This window comes from Pan paniscus, chromosome 4 (genome assembly GCF_029289425.2).
Source record: "Pan paniscus chromosome 4, NHGRI_mPanPan1-v2.0_pri, whole genome shotgun sequence".
Lineage (NCBI taxonomy): Eukaryota > Metazoa > Chordata > Mammalia > Primates > Hominidae > Pan > Pan paniscus.
Window position 1 is genome coordinate 52,998,394 of NC_073253.2, and position 13,724 is coordinate 53,012,117.

A 13,724-nucleotide genomic window follows, 5' to 3' on the forward strand; every position below is an offset into this window, starting at 1 on the left:
TATGCAGCCATAAAAAGATGAGTTCATGTCCTTTGCAGGGACATGGATGAAGCTGGAAGCCATCATTCTCAGCAAACTATCACAAGGACAGAAAACCAAACACAGCATGTTCTCACTCATAGGTGGGAGTTGAACAATGAGAACACTTGGACACAGGGAGGGGAACATCACACACCGGGGACTGTCATGGGGTGGGGAGTAGGGGGAGGGATAGCATTAGGAGAAATACCTAATGTAAATGATGAGTTAATGGGTGCAGCAAACCAACATGGCACATATATACCTATGTAACAAACCCGCACGTTGTGCACATGAACCCTAGAACTTAAAAGTATAATTAAAAAACTATGTAAAAATAAAATTCTCTGCATACTAGGAATAGAGGAGAAATTCCTTAATTTGATACAAAGTATCTATTTTTTTAATAAACTAAAGCAACCATTTTATTTGGTGGTAAAATGTTGAAAGCTTTCCCTTTGCATTATCCCCATTATTTCCTCTGTTCAACATTGTACTGAATGTCCTAGTCAGTGCAATAAAGCAAAGGAAATAAAAGGGATAGGAACTGGACAGGAAGCATTTAAACTGTCATTCACAGAAGACATGATTATGAACATAGAAAATTCAAAAGAATCTATAGCCAAATTATTAGAATTAATATAAGTAAATTTAGCAAATTTGCTGGATACAAGGTAAATTATATTTCTGAATTCCAAACACAAGCGATTATAAAATGAAATTTCAAAACCAACATTGTTTACCATAGCATCAAAAATCATCATATACCTAGTAATATATTTAATTAAAAATATACAAGACTATTCCGAATACACAGAGAACTTTAGAACATTATTGAGAGAAATTAAGACCTAAATAAATGTGGGGTATTCCATGTTCAAGAATTAAAAGGTTCAGTGTGATAAAAATATCAGTTCTACCCAAACTGATCTATAGAATCAATGCATTTTCTATCAGACTCTTAGAAGATTTCTTTTTTTGAAAATTGACTAGCTAATTCTAATGTTCATATGGAAATGCAAAACAGCAGGGCACTCTTGAAACAAAAGAGTGAAGTTGGAAGACTTCACTATCAGATATCAAGACTTGCTATAAAGTTATACTAGTTAAGGCAATGTGATATTGGTAAGTAAAAAAGAAAAACACCACACCAGTGGAACTGGATAATCAAGAAATGTACCCGTTGATGACATTAATTTGATTTATGATAATACAGGTAACCCTTGAATAGTGTGGAGGTTAGGGAAGCTGACCCCCATCACAGTTGAAAATCTATGTATAATTTTTGATTACCCCAAAAGCTTAACTACTAATAGCCTAGTGTTAATTGGTAGCCTTCTGGATTACATAAACAGTCAATTAACACAACTTTGTATGTTATATGTAATACATACTGTATTCTTTTATTATTATTATTTTTTTTTCTAGACGGAGTCTCGCTCTGTCACCCATGCTGGAGTGCAGTGGCCAGTGGCGCAATCTCAGCTCACTGCAACCTCCGCCTGCTGAGTTCAAGTGATTCTCCTGCCTCAGCCTCCCGAGTATCTGGGACTACAGGCGTGTGTCACCATGCCTGGCTAATTTTTGTATTTTTAGTAGAGACAGGGTTTCGCCATGTTGGCCAGGCTGGTCTGGAACTCCTGACCTCAGTTGATCCACCCGCCTCGGCCTCTCAAAGTGTTGGGATTACAGGCGTGAGCCACCATGCCCGGCCTATATACTGCATTGTTACAATAAAGTAAGCTAGAGAAAAGAAAATGTTATTAAGAAAATCATGAGGAAGAGAAATATATTTACTACTAAGTCAGTGGAAGTGGATCATCATAAAGGTCTTTATCCTCATCATCTTCACATTGAGTAGGCTGAGGAGAAGGAGCAGGAAGAGGAGGAGTTGACCTTGCTGTCTCTAGGGTAGCAAAAGGTGTAAGATTTGGAAGGAGAGGCAGGCACACTTGGTATAACTATGGAAATACATCGTAATTTTTGTGTGTTCTGCTGTATTTCTCTAAAAATGTTTCTATTACAGTACTGAACCTTCTTCCACTATTTGCTTTAGTTTCAGAGCCCATATCATTGAAGGGTCCATGTCATAAGAGTCCTTTGTGGCTTTTTTTTTTTTTTTTTTTTTTCAGAATAGGGCATTTTTGTCTGCATTTAAAACTTGTTCAGGCAGATATCCTTTGTCCTCGATGATTTTCTTAATGGTATCTGGAAACTCATCTGCTGCCTTTTGGTGGGCAGAAGCTTCTCATCCTATTATCTTGACTTTTTTTAAGCCAAAACTTTCCAAAAATTATCAAACCATTTTTATCTGGCATTCAATTCTCCAGCTTTAGATCCTTCACCTTCCTTTGGCTTCACATTGTCATATAATGACTATACTGACTTTGCTTTTTAAAAGTCGTATTAGAGTCTACATATAGATATGCCTTTCTGTTAACAATCCTGCACCCACATGAAAGATGGATTTTCAGTAAGAGGTCAAAGGTATTTCACAAAACATACAAGGTTTTCACACCTGCTGGCGTAGCTGCAGTGACAGCATCACAAATTTTCTTTTTTCATAATGGTTCTTATGCTGGACTCATTTATCTTGAAATGGTGGGCAACCACAGCTGCACACTTCAGTCTATGGTACATGTCAAGCAATTCAGCCTCTTTTTATAATGTCATGACTTTTCTCTGCTTCTTGGTACCACTTGCAGCATCACTAGTGACACTTCATATGGGTTCCAAGGTGTATGATAATGTGAATTGTATCTTGACAAAGCCATTATTTAAAAAAAAAAAATATATACATATATATATATATATATATTTATATGAATGACCCCCAGGTTCTCTGGCTTGGCAATTGGGTGGATTATATTGTTATTTTGTTATTTAGTAAGATGGGGAAGGGTTGGAATGATGAGTTCAATTTTCGATTTGTTGAGTTTGAGGGATTTACAGGAAATCCAAATGAAGATAATCCAGGAATCGATCTATACATACCCAGAATTCAGGAGTGAGATCTACACTGAATATACAGATTTGTGCCTCACTATGTATTGAGTGTCCCTAATCCAGAAGTTCAAAATTTGAAATTTTTTGAGTTCTAGATTTGTAATGCTCAACCTTGTAAGTATAATGCAAACCTTCCAAACCAAAAAAAAAAAAAAAAAATCTGAACTCTGAAACATTTCTGGTCCCAGTTACTTTGGATAAGGGATACTTAACCCATAACATACAAGTGGCAGTTGAAAGGAGTACATAGAACAAGACCGTGAAGACAAAGATAAATAGGACAGAAAAATGAAAGCAAAGTCTGCTAAAGGTGATGAAAAGATGTAGCCAAGGAGAGAAAGAGGAAAATCAGGAATATATGATACAGTGGAAGCCTGTAAAAGATTGCTTTAAAGAGGATGGGAGTAATCAATTGTGTTGAATGCTACTGACAGATTAAATCAGATGAGGAGCATATTGGTAATATTGGAAGAGTAGTGTGATTTACAGTAGTGCAATAAAAATAAGATTGCAATTAGTTGAGAAATACGTGGGAGATAAGGAATTAGAGATAGCCAAAGTTTGGATTTGAAGAGGAGGAAAGATTAGGGAGAATGTAGGGTGAAAATGCTCTTTGTTTTTTTTGTCTTAGGGAAGCGGTGTTAAGATGAAAAAGACTTGCACTTGTAGTGCTGTTGGGAATGAGCCAGTGGGGACAGAGGTTATAGATACCCAGAAGATAATCTATAGGGTGAGATTTCTGACAGTGCTGAAGGGAATCTGAACACAAGTAGGGGGATTGACATTAAAAATGGGGAGGAATCTCAAGACCAGCCTGGCCAATATGGTGAAACCCCATCTCTACTAAAAATACAAAAATTAGCCGGGCATGGTGGCGGGCACCTGTAGTCCCAGCTACTCGGGAGGCTGACACAGGAGAATCGCTTGAACCCGGGAGGCAGAGGTTGCAGTGAGCCAAGATCGTGCCACTGCACACCAGCCTGGGCAACAGAGCGACTCCATCTCAAAAAAAAAAAAAAAAAAAGGAATCATGTTTCTATGATAACAGGAGTGAAGAAGGAAAAAGGATAAGTGGAAGCAAATGTGTTTGTAGGTTTGTTGGTAAGACATTAAGGAAATTCTGATTGACTGCCTCCTATTTTCTCCTTGAAATAAAAGATCAAATTACCTGTTGTGACTGAGTTGGTATATTTGTGGAGAAGATTTGAAATAGCTGAGGAATACTGCAGAGAAGAATACAAGTGAAATATAGTGGGACTGGCAGTCATTACTGAAATCCAGAGGAAATGAATAATCTTTTATGGTGATGTCACACTGCCCTAATTATAAGATTTTTTACCTGAGGAGAGCAAGGGATTGGCTAAGTCTGGGCTCATGGGCAAGTCTGGCTCATGGCCTTTTTTTGTAAATAAAGTAGGTTTTGGACACAAATATTGAAACTGCCTTTGCAAAACTTATATCAGTGAGAAAACTGTGGCAGTAGGGGAGATCTGATCTAGCCACCACCCCCTCTTGCCTTTAGCCTTCAAGCTGCCTTAATTATTGCTGGGCTTTGGCCAAGCTAACTTTGGAAGACATTTAGTTAATACTCTATTTTTTTTATTTTATGTATGTATTTGTTTACTTATTTATTTATTTATTTATTTTTGAGACAGAGTTTTGCTCTGTTGCCCAGGCTGTAGTGTAGTGGCGTGATCTTAGCTCACTGCAACCTCTGCCTCCCGGATTCAAGCGTTTCTCCTGCCTCAGCCTCTCATATAGCTGGGATTACAGGCGCCTGCCACCACGCCCATCTAATTTTTGTATTTTAACTAGAGATGGAGTTTCACCATGTTGGCCAGGCTTGTCTCAAACTCCTGACCTCAAGTGATCCGCCTGCCTCGGCCTCCCAAAGTACTGGGATTACAGGGGTGAGCCACTGCCCCCAGCCATTTATAGTTTAAATGATAATAGCCCTTCTCCAAAACTCAACCACCTTTGTAAAGCTAATGAGAGACCACCAGACTAGGAGGAGGAGACAAGCCTGAATTCTGCTAAAACATAGGCCCAGCAGTGGCTCACACCTGTAATCCCAACACTTTGGGAAGCCAAGGAGGGTGGATTGCTTGAGCTCAGGAGTTCGAGACCAGCCTGGGAAACATGGCAAAACCCCATCTCTACCAAAAATACAAAAATTAGCCAGTCTCATAACCTGGTCTCATAAATAAATAAATAAATAAAGAGACATAAATGATTGCCAGCCATTATTCCGGAGGTCACAAGATATATAACTTCCCCAATTACTCCTGCATATAACATCACAACTGTAGAACCTGAGATTGGCCTTTTGAGATATCTTTTCAGGATTTTTTCATGTCTGACACCAGGGGCTCCACCTGGACCTACCAACTGCCCCTGTGGCCCCACCCAGAAGTGGCTCAGTGCACAAGAGGACCATTCCCCACACCCTTATGATTGCACCCCCAACCAATCAATAGCAAGCATCCATTCATTGTCTAACCACTCCCACCCCTTCCCCCAAACTACCTTTGAAAAACCCCAAACCTACAAGACTTCAAGGAGGTTGATTAGAGTAATATTAATAAATCCCATCTCCCACTTGGCATGGCCAGCCTTGCATCAGTTAAACTCTTTACTGCAATGCCATGGTCTTTGTGAATTGATTTTGTTTGTGCAGCAGGCAGGAAGAACCTGGTGAGCAGTTACAATATGTTCATTTGTTGTCTATGACTGCTTTAACACTGCAGTGACAGAGATGAGTAGTTGGTCCTGAAAGCCTAAAATATTTACCATCTGACTTTTAAAGAAAGTTTGCCAACACCTGGTGTAGATCAATTTGGATATAAGTACAGAGAAGGCAGACATTTGGGGTCACCCAGGGTGAAGTCTTGACAAGTGGAAGGATATTAGCAAAGGAATTGCAGATATTGGCAGTTGACCTTGGTATTGGTATTGGACCTTGAAATCCAAGCTGGAGAGGAAGAGAAGTAGATGAACTGTTAGGGGTTCCAGAGTTTATTCAGATTTCTTGAGAGTATTTGGAGGGGGAAAAGCTGAAAATGATATAAGATTGTGGTCATAGATAACTGAAATGTATGATTTCAAAGAAGGGGCAATTCTAGGTAGTGACAGCATCCTGGGTGTGGTAGCTCAGGTTATACGGAACTGAGAGGCAGCGCTGGCTACATCATCCATGTAGATGCTGAGCCCTCTCCCCACCAGGGTGGGTGGAGAGGAATATGGTGAGCCACAGGCTTATATTTTCTTAATTTCTGGGATTTATTGGGAAAACATATTTTTTTCTCATAGAAGGGAAAAGAATGTTGTAAATGACAGGATTTCAAATTATCAAGGTTTTTTGGGGTATTACATTCCTATGTTTAAGTTGAATTGCTAACAGTCAATTTAAAAATAGCTAAAAATTTAGGAAAAAGTAAATAGAAAATTTATTGCTTTGTTTTTATACTTAAACCTTATACTTTTTAAATGTCTTTTGATTACCAGACTGCAGATGTATTTAATTTTGAGGAAACAGTTTATAGTCATCATATGTCTCCAGTCTCCACCAAGCACTGTTTGGTAGCAGGTTTGTAAGTGTATTCTTTTGTCTTTTGACATACTGAAAACTTTCTCCCTTTTTATATCTAGTTAGTTTTGATGTAGACATTTTAACCGAGAGGAATATCACAATTTTATATATATATACTATATATATTCAATAGATATTGTACTATTTATATTCAACAGATATTGTGCAAGGCAAGCACTATGCTGTGGCCAGGATTCAGAGAATAAGAGTGTATTTCTGTCTAAAGAGTTCCTTTTAAACCACCAAAGTTTCAGAGATTTTACATGAATAAAATTTGGCAACTTTCCCAATTTGACACAATAAAACAAGGAAATTCTTTCTTTCTCTAAGATTGTGATTCAAATTAAGCATCAATTTATATAAAAGCACCTGCAACAAACATCTTCATATATAAGGAAGAAAAAATGATTTTCTGGTATCAGGTATCTGGGCCCTGTGATTCATTATTTCTGTGGCACCATGTGAGTCTCTACCTCTTTTATCTGTGAAGAAGAGCTAGGAGCTAAGTTGTCTTGAGGTCCTTTCAGTCTGTGTCCAGTTTCTGTGAATCTGTTACTAGTGATTGGAAGTATATCATTAACTTGGAAAAACTAAGCTATTAAAATACAATGATTTGATGTGATAAAATGGAATAGAACTGTACATACATACATACACATTTACCAATACGAATTTCCTGGGTTTGATACTGTGTTTTAGTTACCTCACACATAATCGTTGGGGAAACTTAGTGAAGGGTACACAGTTCTCTTTATACTAGCTTTGCAACTGCTTGCAAATCTATAATTATTTCAGAATAAAAAATAAATGTAATAATAGAGGTCTCTTACTACTAAAATATAACTGTAGTTAAAATAACTTTTCTAAATGTAAACATTAAAAATGACAATGTAATTTTGGCATATATCTTTATATTTCTGCATGGATACAGTGAAAATGTCATGATTACTAATGATAATGTCTTGTTTCCTTTTGATGATGACTTATGATAAAATTATCTTAAACCGGTTCTGTTTTTACAGTTGGTACTAGAGGACCCAAAGTACAACTTTGTGACTTGAAGTCTGGATCCTGTTCTCACATTCTACAGGGTATTTTTATTTTATTTCAAACGGCAACTACTTTGAGTAAACGATTCAATAAAAAGAAACGTTACTAACAATGTATTCTTTGTAAGTGACATGACTGATGTACTTTGTGCTAGTTGTTGAGACTCAGCAGGGAAATAAAGATCCTTCTGTGCATTATTCTTATAAAACTGAACCATTGAAAACACATTTATATGAACAATGGTCATTGGGGAAGCTCAAACAATATGAAAAATAGTTCTAACTCAAAACCTTGTGTTATTTCTACATTAAAAAAACTAATGCAACTCACATCAGTGTACTTGTCTCATATGTATTATTTAATATTCTGGCTAATGAGTAAACATTGTTCTTAATATTTAGGTACATTTTTTCTCAGTAAAAATATTTTAGAAAAATATATTGAAGTAATTATTTGGTAAAGGTGTATTTAAATTATTCTTGCTACTTTTATCAGTATTAGATTGTCTAATTCTAAACAATGAAAAGATAGAATATAATTTATATATTTTGACTCATCTCAAAGAAACACATAACAAATATATTAAGAAAAGTTGATGAGATAGATAGCATTTTTTGACATTATTATGAATTTTTATTAATATAAGCTGGGCAGATGGAAAAGTCTGATGTGAATAGTTCAGTTAGCTAAAAGTGAATTAAAATATTGAAATCACCCTTTGAACTTATCACCTGTGCTTTCTAGAAAAAAACATTTTATATAAATGCTTTTCTACAAGCATGAGTTAAAGTAGGTTTCTCTTATAACTTTATGAGAAATTGGAAAACATTTTTATCCTTAAAATGTTTATCTTATATGTTTTATTACAGTAATTGAGCTTGAGTTATATGGATTTACTGACATAAGCTAACAACTGTATTTAAAAAGAAAGACTTACTTAACTCTGTTTTTTCCAAAGCAAAACCAGTTCTTTTACAATAAAATACCATATGTTTGAAATACCCCTGTAAACTTCACATTAGCATTGAAACATCGATTATTATAAATCTGAAAAATGGTCATATCTATTCACATTGAATATTTGGCCTCACTTTCTTCAGAATCAGGCAAAACTATTGGCACTTTATCTTCTGATTTTTCAGATATCTTGCAAGACTTTTCATATAGTTGTATTTGCAGGTCACAGACAAGAAATATTAGCAGTTTCCTGGTCTCCACGTTATGACTATATCTTGGCAACGGCAAGGTAAAATTTAACTTATTTGCTTTTGAAGTTAGTAATTAATAATAAGCATTTTGAAAAGTCTACATTTATGTAATGTATATATTTTAGCATATTTAATTATTAATTCACTCCTTTAAAATGAAGTATTAACTTAGAAATTTTAATTCATGTCACCAAAAGAAATCTTCCTTTGTATCCTAATTCTAATCCTATCCACCTTCAAGGTGTTTCACCTTAGAACACAGAGGAACTGTGTTGTGTCATTCTTACACACAAATGTATAACACGGTGCTAATTTTTAAATAGAGCATTTTTATTCATTATCTTTAACCTGGAGTTATTTTGAATTTGATATAACATATCCACACATTCATTGATTCAATTTTCTAATATTTAATGACTTCCTCCCACGTGTCAAGCATTGTGCTAGGGACACAGAGGTAACCAAGGCTTTGAAAAACCAACAATCTAATGATCTAATGAGGCATATAGTCAAAAATCAGTGATTACAGGGCATCCTGAAAAATGCTTTAATAGAGGTACATCTCTGGTAGGTGTAATATAGGAAAAGAAAGCAGGATCACTTAACTCTGAGAGGATCAAAAGATGTGGGGAGGTTTATTTTTCACTGGAGTAAAAGAGTATCGCATATTTATCTGCTGGGGAAAGAGTACCAGTAGAGAGAAACAGGTGAAGATAAGAAATGGAGGGAATAATTGGTGCATTAGGTCCTTGAATACACAGAAGTGGGTAGTATCAAGGATCCAGATGAGGGTGGAGGGGACACCTAGTTTGGCACATGAAGAGCACTGTGAGACTAAATGGAAAGAGGAAAAGGTGGACGTGAATACAGTTAATTTTGTAGCTTTGGCAGAGAAGCTCAAGAAATTCAGACTTAACGGCTTCTCTTGGTTTTTAGTGGAGTAGAACTTGATGTCATCTCTTGAAAATATAGGAATGAGGATGCAATTTTGAGGAAAGATAGTATGGATCTGGAATAATAGATTGAAAGAGTGAGGGAGCTGATTAAGGGCCCATAGGATTACTGGGCAGTTGCTCCCTGTTGAATATGTAGAGCACAGCTGTACTAAGCCACAGAAATTAAAACATTAAATGAAAGAGACTTGACAATTTTCGGTGTCTACAGGAAAGTACCTAGGTGCCTGAAAATTGTAGAAGTCATGGGTAAAAGGAAAAAAATCACAAAAAGGCTTGTAGGAGGGATCAAGGATCTAATGAAGTAGAAGTATGAGAGTTAGACTAAGAAAATTTAAAAACTGAAGGGATAGGAAGTAGTAATCAAATATTTTTATATTTTTTCATAAAACTTTAAGTAGAAGAAGAATTATTACGAAAGCTATTCATATTAATTTTATAAAGATCTGTGTCTGGATTTTTTTTTAAGTTGCCAGCCCTATCTCCCTGTCACAGTTCAGGCCCCAAAGAAGCTTCTGTTAATAACTGGCAGAATGTGATGTTGAAATTTATGATTTCTGAAGTGCAGCAAGGTCTAGAATGTAGCCATAAGAAGGCTAGCTGAAGAGGTATGAAGGTTAGGAGCTAGGTGCTGGTTATGCTTGGGTGGATTTTACATTTTTTATGCTTAACTTGGTTTTCATCAGATAAGAGGAGAGCTAAGAAGCTTTCAATTATAAGAATACTCCAGGAATTTGAATCAGTACCACAATGGACCTAGTAATCAGTGTTAAAAGTTGGATATGTTCAAATCTAATCTGTTTCAGAAGAGACTTAAATCCTCATACTGATTTCATTTCCTTCACCTGGAAAGAAAGAAAACCAACTTAAGAATGGGTAATGCTAGTTTTTTGCTAACTATTCCAGTTGGCTAGGTTTGATGGTCATCTGTGAAAAGAATCGAGGTTATAGAAACCAGTAAACCTTGTGTGTATATTTTTTTAAAAAATTTAAATAAAAAATAGGCTTATAAAAATGTAATGCTCTCTCTTATTAAAATGGCATTGATAAGCCCCCTGGGTTACAATATTGTTGAGGTCCTTGTGAGGACATGATAGCATCAGTTGAACTGATTAGGAGCACGTCGGATTGCCAGGCATTTTTCTTTAGAAATAATCTAGGAGCTGAAATAGATGTCTGATCATAGATTTGCCTTTCTTCTTTTTGCTTACTTGAAAGAAAATGAAAGTAAGTGTCTAATTTCTAGAAGACATTAAATATAGTTCTCATATATCTGGCAAAGATTGATTTGAGTATAGGAAACCAAATGGAAATGCATTGTCCTCATTATTCACCTTACACTTACCGTTTTTTATATAAAAAGAAAAAACACCAAATCATACCAAATGAATTCTTGAGCAAAGTGAAATTAGTTAATTGCTTGTCTTGACAGCATTTGGATAACAAGCAGTAGAAAAGGTATGGTAAGGAACTTACTTGGAACAAGTTACAAGCCTTTCTGGTCCTTGGGAGAAAAGATGCTCATGTAATTTAAAACAATATAAAAAGCAGCAAAATTTTGTTCTTGTTATCTGGAAAAGAAAGGTTACTTTTTTTTTTTTTTGCTATTTACTCACTTATTTGAGCTACTGTTGACTATTGAATATTTGCTGAAAAGGCAAAAGTTCAACAACCCTAATGTATGAATACATATGTACCTATATAACGAGACCTCTGTGTGCCATAAAATTAGAAAGGTGGGTGAGGGGTACAGTCATTGTCCTAGCTACATATGTCAATGTAACATTTATTTCTTCTCAGTGCTGACAGTAGAGTAAAATTATGGGATGTGAGAAGAGCATCAGGATGTTTGATTACTCTTGATCAACATAATGGGAAAAAGTCACAAGCTGTTGAATCAGGTAAGGAAGAACGCATTAATAAATATGACAATGATAGTATTTTTTTACATTGAAAATTTTTAATTGAAGCCACATAATAAACGCATATTGACAAATTGCAAACTTTATGATTTTTCAAAAGGCATTCATCGTATATCACTTTCTTAATTTACATAAACTGAATTATGATTCTCTTTCTTTAAGATACAAATAAAAATGGCAGTTTCATTTGCCCCCAAATTTTCAAAAGTAGAAATTTTTGTGAATTAACTTGCTTTACTTGTTTTGTTTTTGCTCCATTGAGGCCAACTATACATATTCAATGCCATTTAAAAAGTCACAATAAATTACAGAAATAGTAACATTTTGTGGCCATTGTATCAATATAAAATTGTGTTAAATGTGAGTCAGCTGCAATCCATGTGACAAAGTACCTAAACTGCATTTTTACAGTAGAATTTAATTCCTGTGTAGAAATTTTGATATAGAATTAATTCTGGACCAGAAATATATTAGAATGAACTATATAAAACCTATAATTGTTTTATGTAATTTCTTAACAACTATAGTTTTATGTAGTTTCTACATAAAACTATATAAAACAATCACAAAGTTTAAAAACTATATAAAACAATCATAGGTTTTATATAGTTCATTCTAATATATTTCATATATTAGAATTTATATAGTTTTTTAAAAAACCTTATGAAACATGTAAACTATATAAAACATGTTTTATATGTTTTTAAATTAATTAGGCTATTTTAGAATTATGCTTTCTCAAACTTGTTAATTTTGTAAGTGATATAAATTTTGAGACTACAACAGTCATCCTTTCCCTGTTTTTTTTTTAATGGAAAACACTAGAATTATTGATTTTAATAGTCCATAGAATGATTTTTAGGTTAGCAATAAAAATATATGAGAGATGAAAGGCATTTAATTTTAAATTTTAGTGTTAAGCTACACATTTAATTGAATTTCATGGCACAATTTCCTTGCTGGAAAAAAAACGTATGTTAGGCAGAAATTTTTTCCCTTTTTTTTTTTGTTTTCCTCTATTTTTATGGTTCTGATTTATATAGCTTATCCTATTCAAATAATCTGAAGGGTTGGTTAATTTTAAGTATAATCTACTTACATTTTTTAAGTAACTCAAGTAGTTGTCCTTTAATATGTTCAATTATATCATCAAACATTAAATATGTCCTGAATACAAGAACAGATAAACTGAACTATGTTTTTCATTGCAGCAAACACTGCTCATAATGGGAAAGTTAATGGCTTATGTTTTACAAGTGATGGACTTCACCTCCTCACTGTTGGTACAGATAATCGAATGAGGCTCTGGAATAGTTCCAATGGAGAAAACACACTTGTAAGAGATTTTTAAGTATATATTTGGGTATAAATTAAGAAATGGATCTGTGACATACACTTGATTTTTTTATATATTTAACTCATTTATTCCCTTTTAATCACAGCTGTTTTTAAAAATGTGTTTCTACTATGTGGACTAGTAATTCTCAACTCAGGACAACCCACCCTTACCCACTACCTACCACATTCCCCCTACTTAGCAGAGAATCACTGTTCAACTGAGCCACTGTTCTCAATGGGAGTGCAAAGCGTAGTAGAGAAAAATAAAAGACTGAGGACTACTGATATAAATTAAAGATATGAAGCTAAGTAATCAAATTTTATATAGGTTGAGTATCCCTAATCTGAAAATCTGAAATCTGAAATGTTCCAAAATCTGAAACTTTTTGAGTGCTAGCATGACACACAAAGGAAGTGCTCATTGGAACATTTCAGATTTTGAATATTCAGATTAGGGATGTTCAGGCAGTAAAGCAAATATTCTAAAATCCAAAATACTTCTAGTCCAAATCATTTTGGATGGGGATACTTAACCTGTACTATATATGACTTATAAACAAAATTTACAGTGAATTTTATAGTACCAGAATATGTAGTACTTTATTTAATACTACTGGAATAAATATATTTCGAAGGTGCT

At 34.7% G+C, this 13,724-nt stretch overlaps 1 protein-coding gene across 4 annotated transcripts in view; it reads left to right on the forward strand.

Moving 5' to 3' along the window:
• ERCC8 (ERCC excision repair 8, CSA ubiquitin ligase complex subunit) overlaps nt 1–13,724 on the forward strand; it is a 71,656-nt gene that overhangs the window by 34,130 nt on the left and 23,802 nt on the right. For 2 of the 4 annotated variants that reach the window (XM_003827408.6, XM_008952761.3), the window contains 5 exons: nt 6,529–6,610; nt 7,636–7,704; nt 8,843–8,909; nt 11,625–11,725; nt 12,958–13,082. In XM_003827408.6, coding sequence (XP_003827456.1) covers nt 6,529–6,610; nt 7,636–7,704; nt 8,843–8,909; nt 11,625–11,725; nt 12,958–13,082 — 444 coding nt within the window. Of the gene's footprint in view, nt 1–1,446; nt 4,126–6,528; nt 6,611–7,635; nt 7,705–8,842; nt 8,910–11,624; nt 11,726–12,957; nt 13,083–13,724 lie in introns of all 4 variants that reach the window. The other 2 variants (XM_063604445.1, XM_063604446.1) reach the window with 2 other exon arrangements.